General features: G+C 44.7%; 1 protein-coding gene across 1 annotated transcript; it reads right to left on the bottom strand.

Annotated features, from left to right (window-relative positions):
* Positions 1-1,955: 1,955 nt before the first annotated feature.
* On the bottom strand, positions 1,956-3,951 carry LOC120713462 (myb-related protein Zm1-like). The gene is made up of 3 exons (XM_039999421.1): positions 3,735-3,951; positions 3,492-3,621; positions 1,956-3,353 (listed from the first exon to the last, which is right to left on the bottom strand). The coding sequence occupies exons 1-3, from the start codon at positions 3,871-3,873 to the stop codon at positions 2,546-2,548; spliced, it is 1,077 nt and encodes a 358-aa protein (XP_039855355.1). The 5' UTR covers positions 3,874-3,951; the 3' UTR covers positions 1,956-2,545.
* Positions 3,952-16,977: the final 13,026 nt, after the last annotated feature.

The raw sequence follows: 16,977 nt of genomic DNA on the forward strand, positions 1-16,977 counted from the left end.
CAGATGGTGTAGTATGGCTCGACGAACCTCTTGACTTTCCCTTTCTCTCTTTTCTGATCCTAGGTTCATGTACAGGGGGATGAACATCATGTGTTGGAGGCCATGGTTTGGGGGGCATTAAGTCATCCATGTCATCATCCCAGTTAACACAAGTTTGTGCTGCAAGTGGTGCAACATGACTTGACGAACCTCTTGCCTTTCCCTTTGTCTCCTTTCTGATTCTAGGTTCATGTACAGGGGGAGGAACATCATGTGTTGGAGGCCATGGTTTGGGGGGCATGAAGTCATCCATGTCATCATCCCAGTTAACACAAGTTTGTGCTGCAGGTGGTGCAACATGACTTGACGAACTTCCGGGCATCTGTTCTTGCGCAGGCCAAGTACTATCACCCGAAGATCTTATCCGCCTCCTTCGTCTAGTTTGCGGCATAAGTCCACCACCGAAGATACATACCAATTTACGGAAATTTGGTATCATTTTGTTAATCAACTCCGTGTCCTCGGGGTAATCCTAGCATATAATTAAAAAACAATGTTACTATTTCATAAATATGGATTCGAAATGACGGATGGGATTACAACTGAATGAGAGTTACCTTAATGTGCATCTCTTACACCTCTGGCCGCATCCATATCTTACAAGAACTTTGTAAGAATTCAATGATATTAGGATGATTCGCTAGTTCACATACTCTCATGTATATCTTCCGACGTTCTATCAGGTGTCCCTTTATATCTTGCGTCGTAATACCTCGAAATAATGTGAAATCTTTAAACTCTACTACTTTGGACAACACTATCTCTATCGTACCATCCGCTAACGGATCCAACTTCTTACTGATAACAAGATGGGTCATGATATCAAGTATTATACTAGATTTTTCTTCGGTCCATAAAAATCCTCCACAATTTGAGGCAGCCATTGCCTTATGCTGCAATATCAATAAGGCACTTTCATAATTCTATTCTAATTCATAATTAATTTTAAAAAAAAGTCTGTAATAGTACTGAAATTGTAATACTAAACGAGTGTTCTAAAGCACCAAATCTAATACAGCTAATCCACTAATTAAATTAAATTGTTATACAATATCAATGGATTCATACGGAAGTTACCTGTAGATCAGGAGTACGCAATTCGGCATAGCTTCGCCGCTTTTCTTCTCCTCACCCCTCTCTTTTTTTTCCGAATTTTTAGGCTCAAATGACAAAGGGAATGTCGGCGAATGGTGGCCAGGGTTTAAAATAGGGAGGGGGGACCCTGTCGCCCCCCCCCAACGGGCGACAGGCCCCCCTCTTTTTTTTCTCTAGGGACTTCGTTGCAAATTTGAAGAAAAAAAAATTATATTTGAGCCCTGTCGCCCCCATAGGGCGACCGGGGTATATTTTTGAAATTTTTCAAAACCGACATATATTTTTGAAATTTTAATTTTTTTAAATATAAAAAAGAAAAAACCGCCGTCGTGGAACTGAAGAAAGCCTGTGAGCGACTCATCATCGTTTGTATACGGCCCAGTAGTCCCCAAAAATAAAATTTCAGACAGCAGTTGCACTGTGTCTGTCTGTTTGTGTCAGCCATGGCTGTGGTTCTTTTGTCTCAGCCTCTCAGGTACTCATCTTTTGATGGCTGATGCAGAGTATATTTCATGATGATGTACGTCTTGTGCTGGCATGTAACATCCGAGTGAACAACTCATCGGCTGACCGGCGTGGAGCTTAACACACCTCCTAATTGTTGGAATTATCTGGAATTCCAGCCTCCAGGCATAAGATATGAAACCCATATGCTCCCAGTTCTCTGGTTAGGTAACCTACTTCGGCACCTCACTGTCATCGAGTAACATGTGATTTCCTTTTCACAGTCCTACTGGCTAGACGTAACATTGCAAAAGAAGAAATAAAAACAGATGTGCAATGTCACATAAAGAAAAAAAAAACAAAGAAGGAAAAGGAAATAAAAGAAAACAACAGCGGCGAATTAAAAGAGAGACACAGAGCAGAAAAGTTTACATCGCATTAGCAAAAGCAAAAGGGTTCCAAATCATGATCAGAGCCCGGTGATGATTCACAAAAGGCATCATCATCATACATGGTCGGTAGTGGTAGGACTCCCGGCCTCCCGGCCTGGTGATCAGGCGCTGACGTCACGGCGACGTCATGCTATGTGCACACTCACTGCACAAACCGAGCAACACAGACGGGCGTAGCCGCACTTCCCGTTGCCTCTTCAGCACTGGAGCGCCGCCGTGTTACCAATAATCAAGCCTAGTTTGCTACACCTGCGTTAAACTGTTGAAATAGAACCGGTTTCTTCACTACTACCGGACCCTTTTTTTCGCACGGATTTGCCCTTTTTTATGTGCATTCTAATTGACCTAGGGATGTTTCAGATGGCTGGCTCTCTGCTTTGGCTTTGCATTGAACATCTCCAAAGCTGTTCGCTGCTCTTGGCCGAGCCGTCGGTGATGGTAGTAGACTAGTAAGTAGTATGCCGATAGACCCTGGCCGTCCGATCAGATCGTTCCGTGCTCTGGATTTCCGATGCTCATAGCACAAGGGCAGCAGATGATGATGGTTCGAGTTCGAGTTCGAGTTCTAGTTGGAGTTCCACATCTTGGAGTTCAGCTGCAGCATTGTGGGGCCCAGTCTGGAAGTAGGTGGAGACTGGGTCCCCCTCCGAGTTGCAGTCGCTGAGTGGACCGAAGCCCGTGTGGTCCACCAGTAGGTCAGTCTGGGCCAGAGGATCCTCCGTCGGGCCCCACAGGCCTAGCTCCTTCTCCAAATCCTCCAACCACCAATCGCCCGCCGCCTCCCCTGCCTCGCTGGTGCTGACGGCGGCGGCGCCCGTACACGGCGCTGTCGCATCGGCATCGCCGTGCCGCGCGCCAGAGCCGTCGGCGCCCTCGCCGTCGATGATGCTCCAGATATCCGGCTCGATGTCCATCACCGGCAGCTCGATCAGGTCCTCCGCGCCGCCGGCGCACGTCGTCAGGGAGGACGAGGAGCACGGCGACGACAGCATTGGCTGCGCCGCCGCGGGCGCGTCCACCAGCATATCCCAGACGTCGATGTCTCGGAGGGGAGATGCGTCGGCGGCGGCGTCGGGCTCCTTGCTCGTGCCGCACTGGTCGCCGGAGTCGCTGCCCGCGGAGCTGTTGTTGGTCGTAGTCGTCGAGGAGGACGCCGACGACGAATCGGTGACGGGAGTTCCGGCGCCGGCGCCGTTCTTGGTGGCCGCGCCAGCCTTCTGCTGCTGCTCCCGCAGCGCCACCTTCTTCTTCAGGTGCGTGTTCCACACGTTCTTGATCTCGTTGTCCGTCCTCCCCGGCAGGCACGCCGCGATCTTAGACCACCTGATAAACAGATCAAATTTGTTCAAAACACCATTCCCTGTACTACCACACCCAAGAACCCCAGATACTCAAGAGGGCAGGGATGGTGCCGAAATCCCCCCTGCACATGCAACGAGCGGCAGCCAGCTTGGCGCTTACTTGTTCCCGAGCATGCCGTGCAGCCGCATGATGGTCTCCTCCTCCTCGACGGTGAAGTTGCCGCGCTTCAGGTCCGGCCGCAGGTAGTTGATCCACCGCAGCCGGCAGCTCTTCCCGCACCGCAGCAAACCTATCCAGGAGCAACACAGGTCAAGGGGAATCGATCAGCGCATTCTGTCCTCTGCCTCCTGCAACTCGCCATGCGCATTCATTCTGCAGTGCCTAGCTAGTAGCGGCAGCTACCTGCTTGCTTGGGCAGCGCGCGCCAGTTGGAGTGGCCGTGCTTCTGGATGTACGCCACGAGGCGCATGTCCTCCTGCGGCGTCCAGGAGCCCCTGTTGAGCCCCACCTTGGCGCAGCACGGTGCTCGCCCTCGCCCCATGCCTGCCTGCCTCTTCCTAGCTCCCCTGTCACCGCTCCCAGGTTCTGGCCGGACGATGCGGAGCGCTGAGCAGTGAGCAGAGCACACGGCTCGGGGAGGGGCAGGGTGGTGGTATATATGCGCACGCGCCGAGGTGGGCGGCCGCTGTCCGGCGGCAGTGACGCGGCGGTGACAGGTGACGGACAGACCGAGCAGTTGCCCCCTTGCCCGGCCCTACCTGTGAAGAATGCGCCTACCAAACCCCTGTCCCAGGAAAGCAACGCGCCCGTGCGCCGGCAGCTCTGGGGAGGCGAAGCCGTTCGTGGCTCAGATTTCTCAGGCGAGGGCCTACGGACGGTTGTTAATCAGGACATGCCCACAGTTTGGAGTTAGTACGCCTGGGGATCCTACACGTGTACGGGCTAAGGATAATCTTAAGCTCCTAATGCTTGTAAAAGAAATTGGCGTGAGGGACTTTTTGGAGTAGTTGGAAAAAAATTTAAAAGCTTGGCTTTTTTCTGTACTGGATTGCAGTGTTTATTCAAGTTTATCCTTTGCCATTTGTATTTGGAGTTCTATTTGTTAATTTGAAACCCATTGCCTCTTTTAGTTGTTCCAGATGAGTTCATATCATCGCTATTATTAGTCTGATTCTTGTAGCATCAAGTACTACATGTTAATCGGTGCCGACAATCGACTAGTATAAGAGAACTTATAAGAAAGAGAAAAAAAAGGTCAGTTCATGGAATGGTGAGGCCTTTAACAAGTAGCATCAACCGTCCTTAAGTTACTGTCAGTGTTGTCATGGCTGTAAGATCAGGTCTGGTTAACTCAGAAGAGTGCCCATCAAGTGATAAAGGTATGGGCAATTGGCTGAAATGTCACCGCATGACCTCGTGGGGCCTGTGGCTATCTAACTCCATTTTTCTTATGCTTTTCACCCCGAGCTGTTGTGTCTATAATGTGCATTTGAGTAGAATATCTAGCTAAAGTGAGATACCATGCTTAGGTGCCACCGAATGTTTTTGGAGGGGCTTCCTTTAGGAATGTGAATCCTTTAGTATACTTGCGACGTAATTTTATTAAATCACATCAAACCTAAATATGCTTTCGTTGGAAGATTATTAGAAAAGGAAATTCTGAAGGGAACTGTTTCTCCCATAAAAGTACTTATGAAGCTAGGTCAGTTTGCTTGAAAATAAATCCATATAGTTATAGGTATTACTGTTCTTCTTTTAGACTACTACTGTATTTCAATAGCACACCAGCTTTCTAAAACTGTTTATTGTGAAATAATGGACTACCTCCGACACACAGAGATTGCATCTTCTGGCAGAACTTTAATTTATTTCAATGGAATAAACCAAAAGAAAAGAAAAGAAAAGAAAAATCAATCAGTACTAGTATTCTCCACAAGTCCACATTAGTATTCAGACGACGCTGTCTGTTCAGAACGTTGAATGAGATGGTTTCTGGATGCGCTAGACGTTTTCAAGACTGATTCTGTAGCTTTAGAGTCTTTCTAAAGGTTTCTGGCAGTCATGTGTCTGCAAGACATTGGCATTTGTTCCGAAAAGAAATGCAATGGATGTGATATCCTAACTGTGACTTAGTTTGCGTTATGATGACAGTCACTCCATGCGTCAGTGAGATTCCAGGTATCTAGTTTCTATAGGAGGGTGCATGCTGTTGTCCTTCCTACTTGTATTGGCATGCTCACGCATTGTCCAAAAACAAACTACCTACTCGTGTTATTAAGTCAGTACAAGCAACTAACTATTAAATTTTGGAAAAAGTCTGAATTACCGCAGAAGTCTAATTTTCAACCTTCAACTACAAAACCAGAAAATATAGACCATCCAACTGTCGAAACTAGGCAAATTTGGCCCTTGGGGTGGTTGCCAAGGTGGTTTTGTATTTTTTTAAAAATAAAGAAATTCTAATTAAATCTAAAGAATAAAAAATAATTCATTTTAAATCAAAAAAATTGTAACTAGTATCAAAAATTTTCTAAAAATGTAACCTATATATTATTGCTCTATTTGAATCTTGGTTATTTAAAAATAATAGACATAACTACAAGCAACCAAATATTATGAAAATAAAAAATTGGATATGAATAACTGAAAAGTATCATGCCAATAGATAGGTTACATTTTTAGAAAAATTTTGATACCCATTTCGTATTTTTATGATTTAAAATAAATTACTTATGATTTTTTAGTTTAAAATTGAATTTTTTTAATTCTCACAAAATGAAAAACCACCAAAGAGGCTAAATTTGCCTGGTTTAAATAGTTGGATGACTTTTATTATCCAGTTTTGTAGTTGAAGATTGAAAATCAGACTTTTGTAATAGTTCGCGGGTGTAAACGAACTTTTTTCCTTAAATTTTTAACTGCGCCAATGATCAATAATCATGCTATTAGGCATGACAGCCCTATTTATATAACGTTCAGTAATGCTTTTGGCAAGAATGCGCCTAATTCGTCACTCTAGCCTAGTTGACCATGAACTCCCAAAATTCCAAAACTTTATGCCACAAGCCCCACATTTTCAAAACGGCGTACCAATGGGACGACAAAACCTGGATCCTGTAGCAAATCCGACAACGGCGGCGAAAGATCAATATAGGAGTACCAAGCTAAAGCAACAGCCGTCGTCAAGCAGAAGTCCCATTTACAGTCGTTGCTGGTTTATGACAATCATGACATGCTCCTCAGCTGCCGTCGCAATACCCGTTCTCACCTATGGACTTTGCTGCATACTCCTGGTGGGTGCCGATCGATCCGGTATGGAGTCCCAACCACCCGTCTGTCCCTTTCCAGCCATCCATGGCAGCTGATTGGGTCGAGGCACGAGATCGCAAGTCGTTTGGGTTAGGGTGACCAATACTCCCTGCTGCTGCTTTACCTTCTCGCACCTAACCCTTGACATGGTTCCTATTGATCTGGTGGCACCTGTATGAATTCGTCATGTGTCCAAATAGCGACGGCATAGGCCACTGTACGCCGCTCGTCAGCTTGCAGTCCTGCAGAGGTCAGGGGACAGGGGGCACGGATCAGAGTTCAGAGGTATCCAGGCAAGCTTTGGTTCAGTTCAGGTCCCCCTACCTACACCTGGATGACGTTCTAGCAAACCTCATTGAACGCGCGCCTGAACAGAGCACGCCTGGTTGCGATCAGTGAACTCGAAGCAGCGAGAGAGACGTCCCCCGACACAGTGCTGGTGTGCATATCAAGTAAACACCTGTCCTTTGGTGCTATTATTTCAGGAGGTGCACGTGTAAAGATCAACAGGGAACGATGGTCGATGGAACCTGTTCGATAGAGATTGTTCAAATGATCTCGACGGTAAAATAATAAATTGAAAAGGATTTACGACATTAAGAATGTGGTTTAAGTTTGCACTGTAGCAGTTCATGTCATTATGCATAGCCATGGCTGTGTTCACTTCCCCCCCAATTCCTCCAAACTTTCCATCACATCGAAATTACATCGAAACATTAAATATAGCAAATGACACATGCATGGAGTACTAAATGTAGATAAATAAAAAAAACTAATTGCATAGTTTTGATGTACGTTGCGAGACGAATTTTTTGAGCCTAGTTAGCCTATAATAGGACAATATTTACCACAAACAAACAAAAAGTGCTACAATATGCTACAGTGTCCGATGTTCCTTTTCCTACCAGCTTTTCGCGGATCTAAACACACCCCATATGGAAATGGGAATAATGATCAGACAGGAGATAGCAGTGGTTCCTGTCTTTCTAGGATCCTGCCTTTTTTTGTTTGTGAAAATTCAGTTCCTGTACACATTACTTCTTTTATCTTAGATGAAAAGGCAGAGCACCCACACCGATTAGGCGATTACCTTAAAAAAAAGAATAGATGTGACAGTCCTTCAAATTGCGCTATATATTGTCCTTCAAACTACGATGAGAATAAATACATGTGAATGGGCAAGGAGGACGCGAGACATTTTGCAACCGAGACGCCTTTGCAGTTTGTACATCGTACTGCACTGACTAACAAAGATGCTCCTTTAGTCCTTTTGCGGTTCTCCAACCTGAAGTCTGTAGCCTATACACACTGGCTTTTTGAACCCGGAACGGGCAGCGAGCGTACAAGACATCCGAAAAGACCGGAGTAGGTTCACCAGTTCATCCGACATTCGGAGATACAAGGACGAGGCCGATAGATCTCTGTCCGGCTGCTTGCGTGCCGACGACCCAACTGCACTGTGCACCGAGATACTCCTACCAGCAGTAGGATTGTCCATTCCCATCATCAATGAATCCGCCTCCCACACGACCGCACTGGCTTTCTCGCCGGATGCGGGTCGCCGGCCGGCTCGTGCTCGCTCCAAGCGGTTCACTTCGCTCACGCGTCTCAGGAGCCCGGCCGGGCCTTGCTCCCGGCGACCCGCGCTCGCCATGTCGTCCTCAAGGCCGCGATAATAACTAGCTAGACATGTCTTGCTGACAGATAGATATAGATCTTGCATTCTCGAGAGGACATCGCTCGCAGTCACTAGCTTCGCCCAAGTCGCCGAAGTAGGCTGGAGCCCCCGATGGGTACCTGGCTGCGATGCGAAAGGCTGCTAGCCGAGAACAGTCAGAAACGGGGATGTTTTCTTTTCTCAACATGGATACTCCAACTGCTGCCTGACCTAGTGACCTGTGTACCGGTAAACCACGGCGTCTTGGTTCGGCGCATCTCGATCGAGATTCCGGAGGCGCGCCGAGCTGCCAAACCGGTGTCCCGGCCGGACTATCTGTCTCTCCACTGAGGCGGCATTGGCATTGGGTGCCTACCTCTACCTGCCTTTTGTTGATCGCTGCAACTGCCGCCATGTTTCCAGTAAAGAAGCTGAAGCCCGGCCGAGCCCCCCATGTCCATGTGAAATCGTGAAGATTGTTGGAGCATCTTGAATCAGCGCGCTTGTCTTTTCTGAAGAAACTGCTGCTGAATCCGTATCCAGAGAGAAGATACTACTGAACCAGTTGCACGCATGGCTGCCTGTCTTGTTGGCTTGTTGCAAGTAGTAATAGCTATCAGGGGACTTCGTTTGCCTGTCTCTTCGGTACAGCAAGTCTTCAAGGATAGATAGATATCTTGCTCTCCAACTAACAAAATTCTGAACAAGTGGCCGGTCCGATCCAGCTGATTTAGCATTGACAAGGAGATGTTTGAACTTTGAACTTTGAATTTGGTGTAAACAAATGCTTGCCTTGCTTGATTGAAAAAGTTTCCTCAATCATATAATTTGACAATAATTCGGATAAACAAATAGCGTGCTCCACTTTCTTCGTGGACAGAACGTTCTGGAGATTTCCGTGCGGGTCAAAGATAAAAAAAAACCATGTCAACATCTGCACGGGTACGTTTGGTAAATGTCTTAAGGTAGAAGTAAAAGTCTTAAGTACAGATACTAGTACAAGTATAAAAGTCTTAAGTACAGATACTAGTACAAGTAAGCTTATCGTCAGATATTTTGGCTGTCAAGTACAATTTTTTACTCCATCCAAGTGTGGAGCAAGTAGACAGTGCAGTCTAAACGGAGGACCTCGCAGGCGTAGACATAGCACACTATAGTCTGCAGTTCTGCATCACACACTCGCTAGACTGTATGATGTCATGCCGATCTCAAAAGTAATAATAAGCTGCCCATCATTGAAACATGGGCGATCTAATGATGAGTGTGGTGTGAGTAGTCGTCGGTAACTTGGTATGCATTTGGTTTTGAAGCAATGGGCCGTACACATGATTACATAGGTTTCAAGGGATACTCCGTAACCTAAAAAATAAAAAGGTAAGCATAAGCAACTAAGCAAGTGTGAACCATCAGGTAGGATTTTGCGGTGGATGTTGACGAGCTACTTGGGATTTCACATGCTGTTAACAATGGTCGTTGATAAGAGCATATTTAACACAGGCCTATGTATACTGTATAGCCTGTCATGATCGAGTAGTGAAAATTGTGGAACCTTTGTATGTTTTGACTTTTGACTTCATACAAAAAATGGATAATTTTACATAAAAATCCTATCCCCCCCCCCACCCTACTCCGATAGGCCACTGTTTCTGTCGTATTATTGTTTGATCATGCGTCCTGATAATTACTACAATTCTACTACTACTATTTGACGGTTGAAGAGATAGCTGCAAATGGAAATAATCAAACGTAAGAAAAGCTTGGGATCCTCCTCGTTTGTGAGAAACACCAAAAGTCTAGCCTATTGACGTTGAAATGCTAATCCAGTCAATTGAGTTTATATATTGACTTTGCAAAAACTCAAAAGTAGCCTATTGACGTGGAAAGAAACATTTTAAATCATGATGCTGATATATATGGTAAAACTCGCAAGCAAATGCAGTTCTTGATATGTGGCTCCGCAGAATTTGATGGCTCGCTCTGTCTGCAACCCAATAACTGAATGCCACTGAATATTCAGAAAACGAGGCTTTTCTGAGAAGTTGGACTATGAACGGAAAAGTAGGGAAAGAAGATAAAAAAAAAAGTAGAGAAAGAAGACCCACGAAAAGCAGTACAAGGAGATCGTAATTCGTAAGTTGGGAACCTTTCCCTTCTTTCATGGTGTCAACCAGTCCGGCCATCCAGGTGCATCCATGGCAAAGAATGTAAGATGAAATACGAGCAAGAAGGCCACGCTGCAAATGCACGCCATTTTTCTCCGAATCCACAACAAATAATGCACAACACGAGTATGCTAAACGAGGGCTACGAGTGCTAGCCTGTTACTCGCAACTGAAGTCATCAACTGCTCGGTTTACTTGGTTCAGAAGAAAAGCAGGCTCAGACAAGCAATACACACACACACACAGAGCGCAACCCATCTCCAGCTTGTGTCGCTTTTGGTTTCGAACGAAAGGCCCCGCACGCCCCGCCTTTTTTATGGCAAAATAGGTATTTTGGTCCCTCAACTTTAATTTGAGAGTCAAGTTCATCCCTCAACTTTTAGATAGCCCAATATGGTCCCTCAACAAACTCATCCTTGTGATATATTATACTCCATAATAATATGAGGTTTATGCAAAAAATTCTTTTTACCTTATCTCTTTTCTCTTCTAAATTTCTCAACTGTTTATTATTACTAAAAAAATATTTAGCCAATGCAAGCAATTAGTATAGTGGTTGAGTATCAATGTATTTAGGAGGTGAACATCACAAGTTTTAAATTTGGAATATAAAATTTTATTTATCCATGCGTCGCATTGTATTGCAGACATATGAAGAGTAAAAATTAAGGAGGGGAAGAAGCCAAAGGTAAAAATGACCTTTTGCATTTATTTTATTTTATTATGGAGTATGATATCACCATAAGGACGGGTATGATCTAAAATGAAATTTGAGGGACTATATTAACCAATTTGAAAGTTGAGACACGAATTTGATCCTTACAGTAAAGTTGAGGGGCAATATGACTATTTTGGCTTTTTTTTTATCTAACCACCTAGCAGTTTGTAAAGCTGGGGTCTAGACTAGGTTTAAGTTCAGAGCACCCGTCGCTGTGGAGAAAATATTGGTAGGGTGTGTGTGTGGCCTGGTTTGCAGTTTCGCTTGGACGGAGGATAGATGTGACCGTTGTTGCTGCTGTCAGCCGGGCGTCGGTACTGACGAAACGGGGGCTTCGGCGTCGGCGGACGGGACGCCGGGACAAAGCGCGGTGCGGCTGCCGTCACGACTCGCACGTGTGAGGCCGCCGTGGCCGTCACTGGGCTCTCTCCAAAGGTACCTTTGGTCTTATTGTTTCTGTGACAGGGAACTAAAAGGATGGCACCTTTGAGTGTGCAGGAGGATCTGCAAGTGCAAAGGGAGAGCTGGTGATTGGTGAATGATGATGTGAGTTTTGAGGCTTTTGCGTCGTAGGCACAGTGAATGGATGGAGCGTCACCCTTTCCCCCACCGGTAATTGTGGCTCAAAACTCAAAACTCTTTTTTTAGGCGAATTTTTTTTTGAGGCGATCTAAACTCTTTAGTAGCTACTTTTTGCCCTGCTTGTTTTCTGATGGCACAACGATCTGGATAAGTGTACAAGTATACGCTTACCTGCTGCAACACTAAGGCCTTCCACAGTGTGGGCTTTGAGTGATACCTGGAATGGAGAGAGAACATATAAGCATCACTCCCACCACTACAACACACGGTGCCAACGCTTGAAAAATTAGAAGCAGTGCAAAAACATTAACCGGTGCCCGGTTGAATAAAAAATGGAGAGGGAGGAGAGAGATGGTGCCATTGTGAGATGGTGAGATGGTCAGACCTCTGACGCTAGTATCAGCTTTTAGCTCTTTTAGACCCCGTTTAGTTCCAAACAAGAGAAATTTTGGATATCACGTTAATAGTTTGGCCAGATGTCGGGAGGGTTTTTCGGATACTAATTAAAAAACTAATTTCAGAACTCACTTGGAAATCACGAGACGAATCTTTTGAGGCCTTTGACCGCATCATTAGCACATGTGGGTTACTATAGCACTTATAGCTAATCATGTACTAATTAGGCTTAAAAGATTCGTCTCGTCGTGTACATCCAAACTGTGTAATTAGTTTTGTTATTTAATTATATTTAGTACTTCATACATGTGTTTAAAGGGGAGGTGAAAATTTTTGGGTGAAAATTTTTGGGAACTTTTATTACATTTATTATGACTTATTACATCACTAATAAAAATCATAATAAAAGTGATAATATTTGTAAGAAGAAAATTGAATAAGACGAGCAGTCAAACGTAGTTTCTAAGAGTCAAAGAATTACGTTCTTTTTTCGGACGGAAGGAGTACGTCCGTGCTTGCACGACACTAGAGAATAGCAGTGCTGGAACAGCAGCACATCCAAACCAGAGTACGAGGAAGAACTTGAACGGCATCAGTGAAAGCAGCGAGTTCGAACTGCGTCGTGTGTGTGTTGGGCGCGAGAGGTGGTGGTGTTTGGGCCGTGCAACGGCTGATGTTGGACCTTGGCCCATTCTTGTACCGAGGGCAGAACTGATGTTGGGCCTTCGGCGCGAGCGATACTGCAGAACTGAAAACTCTGAACCCAACCGGGGGACCGAGCGTAGCTTGCGTGGCGTGACCTCCGGGTGTGGAGGCCGCCGGTCACGGTTCGAGCGTGCTCGAACGCGTGATTCTCCCACCGAGAATAGTGTTCTCTGTTGTGCAGTCTCTGCTCAAATGTTTGTCTCTCACGCGTGGACCCACAATGAGAATATGACGGGCCCACGCATGAACCCACAATGAGAATGTGACGTGCCCGTTGCCTACGGAGTCGGAAGATTCCGGTGATCAAGAAGGACGCGGTCTTCGTATCTGAGTGTAGTTGTAGGTTTATTTGTACATGTGTGGTGTGACTGAGACGTGCGTGTGAGTACATATATGAACAGATGCGTCTTCGTATCTGAGTGTAGTTGTAGGTTTATTTGTACATGTGTGGTGTGAGTGAGACGTGCGTGTGAGTACATATATGAACAGATGCTACACACCGATCTCTGCTCAAATGTTTGTCTCTCACGTGTGGACCCACAATGAGAATGTGACGGGCCCACGCATGGACCCACAATGAGAATGTGACGTGTCCGTTGCCTACGGAGTCAGAAGATTCCGGTGATCTCAAGAAGGACGCGGTCTTCGTATCTGAGTGTAGTTGTAGGTTTATTTGTACATGTGTGGTGTGAGTGAGACGTGCGTGTGAGTACATATATGAACAGATACTACAACTGTATCCAGATGAGAAGCTTCAAAAAAAAAAACTCTGAACCCAACCACACCTCTTCTCTTCAGCACTTCTCCCGAGTTCTTCCCCAAACTTCCCAAATTCTATCCGAAATCCATCCAAATCTCTCCCCCAATTCTGACGAACTATGTTTGGATAAACTACATCTTATAAACCGTAGATTCCTTATGATCCACAGTTTTGCTTCCTTTAGTATTTGGTGGAATATATTCTCATCGTGTATATATACAGCCTGTACCCCTGGAAGTTTTGAACGTACGGCTAGCATTCTGACCAAAACATGCACACTTACCCCCGTGACGGGAGTGTACCTCGACAATGTTCCAGCAAGAAAAATGCGACAAGTGAGATGAGATGCGTAAAGTGCGCAAGAAGTATTAAAAGCCAAGAAAATTATTAATCAGGAGCTTAACTTTTTTTAAGCAGTACAAGCGTATACGTCTGCTGTGCTGCATGCCTGCACGGTTGTGATGGTCAGTAGGCTAGTCGGGGCGAAATTCTTAGTCAGCAACTTATAAACCTGGATCCTGCGTGGATCAATCCTACGTGTTACTCGGTACAAAATAATTACTCTGAAAACTCTTTTCTTTCAAAATAAACCAATACATAAAAATTAGCTTTTCGCAAATTAAATTTTAATCTTATCCTTGATTTATCCTGTGCATATATTCTGTTTATACCCCCTCCGTGGGTGTGGTTGAACTTGCTGAGTACTCACCCTTGCTTAATATTTACAGAGGAAGATCCAGAGCTCCTTCCCGAGGACGTTGAGTAGGGGGTTTCATTTTGCACCCAACTTTGCCTGTGGATTAGGGTCACCCGCAGGAAGTTTCGCATGGCGTAAGACTATGATGACCTCTATATAGTTAGCTTTTACGTTTGGTTTGTAGTTCTTGTTCTCGCGACAGTGACACTCCTTTGCCCACCATCGTGTAGAGTTGTACGGTGATGTACCATCTGATATAATAAATGTGTTATCAGCCTCCTGGAACTGATATTTGTATCACATTTAAGTCACCTCTTTAGAGGGGACGCTTCAACACTTTTCATACTAGTGTATAATTTATTCAATAATTGACTTCTTGAGTCTCAGATCTTGCATTGAAGTTATTTTGTAAGTACACCATATAAAGTGATTTTGAAGTTTTTGGAATTCGGATATATGATATTTAAAATATATGAATTGAAAGTTAGAGATCTATAAAATTTTGTATACATGATCTGAGAGTATCTGGAAGTCAATTGTGAAGTTTTCAATATGTGAATTGAAAGATGGAATGCAGAAAGAATAATGCACATGATTCAAAAGTTTTTGAAATCCGAGTATGAAGTTTTAAATATTTGAAATAAATGGATGTAGAAAGTTCAGTATACATGATTCTTTTGTATGTTTGTGATATTTGAGTATGAAGTTTAGAATATGTGAGTTGAATAGGACATATAAAGTTTTGGACATGTGAGGCAAAAGTTTTCCATAATTCCATTATGAGTTTTGAATATGTAATTTGTAAGTTTGCAAGAATACAGAGAGTTATAATTTCCATATATTGTTATATCTCTTTTTTCATAAATATTAATACTAATTATGTTCTATATTATTATTGTAGATGATTTACAATGGAACAAGTATCTACTGTGTTATCATTTTCAAATGGATCGAGAAGGATGTAGTTTACTCGGTTCCAAAGTTTGTTTCATAAAAAAGTTGAGAATGCAAAAACTTTTTCAATATATGATTGGAAATATTTTTAGTACATTGTACAAAGTTAAGATATGTAGATATAAGAAGATTTAATAAGGGATAAAGTTTTTTAGTTCAATAATAAATTATTTTGAATATGCAACTCTTTATGGTGAACTTCTTAAAAAATTTTTACTCCTAAACTACAAATAGAAAGTTGTCATCTCCATGTTGTAAGTTTAGAAAAAGTTATGTACACATGGTTTGAAAAGTTTTTAGTAATCAAATGTGATGTTTTGAATGTATGAAATCATAGTTAGGTATAAGGAACAGTTCTGTGTACAAGGTTTGAAAGTTTTTAAATGTTCTGTATGGATCTTTGAATGGTTGAATTGAAATATAGGATATAGAAAGTTCTGGTTAAGTATGCTAAAAGCTTTTCATATTCAATATTGAAGTTTTGTATTGTAGCTTGAAACTTGAGAATACAAAGAATCTATGTGTATTTCTAAACTATAATTAGAAAGATCTTAAGCATGTAATTTGAATATTACATATCCTGCACATGGCTGATGATCTTTTCCAAAGTTTTTTTTTTGCATTTCTGGTGTAAAAGAATATTATAGATCATGCACTGAGCTACGATTTCCTATCCGTTAGGTTTCCATTTAATTATATGGATGGGCATGATATTTTCTCTACGCTGCTTTTGCCTTCATATAGATGTAGAAATAAACTCCCCGCCCGTGTACTCTACCCTCCTCACCCGCTATCCCGAAATGAGAAGAAAAAAGGGCGCTAAAATCACTTTTGTGCTGAGTTGAAAGTATCGTTGCTAGCCATCTCATTCGTACGGACGCACAAAAACAATTTAAAGAAGCTTGACAGGGGAATGTGGAAGCTAAAACAAGCGCTGCTAGCTAATTTGTACGCACGTGCGTTGCCAAGTGTTTCCAGATTTCGTTCGCCAGTAGAAGTTGCGGCGAATGCTCGCCTAATAGCGGCCCCGCCCCGTAGTCGGGGTAGTTCGATTCGATCCGTCATCAACACGCCAGTGAGCACCGCGCCCAGACCGGGGTCGGCACCGGGCCGCCGCACTGCACGCATGTGTCCGGCTCCCTTCTCAGCGACAGCGAGGGCAGCAGGTCGCCATAGTCCTCGCCCACCACAGGATCACCTAGCATGCTCATGATGCTCTCAAGGTCGGCGTGCCACTTCTCGTCGCCCCTGCAGCGGACGTAGTGCCGGCCGCCGCGCTCCTCGACGCGGCGGGCGGACGAATGAGGTCACGGCCACAGGTGTGGTGGCGGTGACCGCATATGCCCGTGCTGGACGATGCGGCTGATGATGAGGTGGCCCTCGGCCTCGATCGGTTCCCCGTCCGGCGCCGGGTAGCGCGTCTACAAGACTAGCTGGCTGCCGGCGGCGTCCACGCCGACGGGGACGACGGCGCACACGGCCATCTCCAGTGGTGGACTGTCGTGGCAGCAGCGGGAACAGAAGGCCTGCATGTGCACATCCCGCAGGAGCGGTCGCGCACTCGCGCAAGCACCTCCATGCCAAGCCGCTGCTCGCTGAGTCGTGAGAGGTACGAACCGAACCAGTGAACCATGGCTGCCCAGCTTTTGGTTGGTTAGTTTGGCGCGGTTCGGCTTCAGCTGACCCCCCATCCACCACCTCACCT

Source organism: Panicum virgatum, chromosome 1K, assembly GCF_016808335.1.
Source record: "Panicum virgatum strain AP13 chromosome 1K, P.virgatum_v5, whole genome shotgun sequence".
In the NCBI taxonomy this organism is placed as follows: domain Eukaryota; kingdom Viridiplantae; phylum Streptophyta; class Magnoliopsida; order Poales; family Poaceae; genus Panicum; species Panicum virgatum.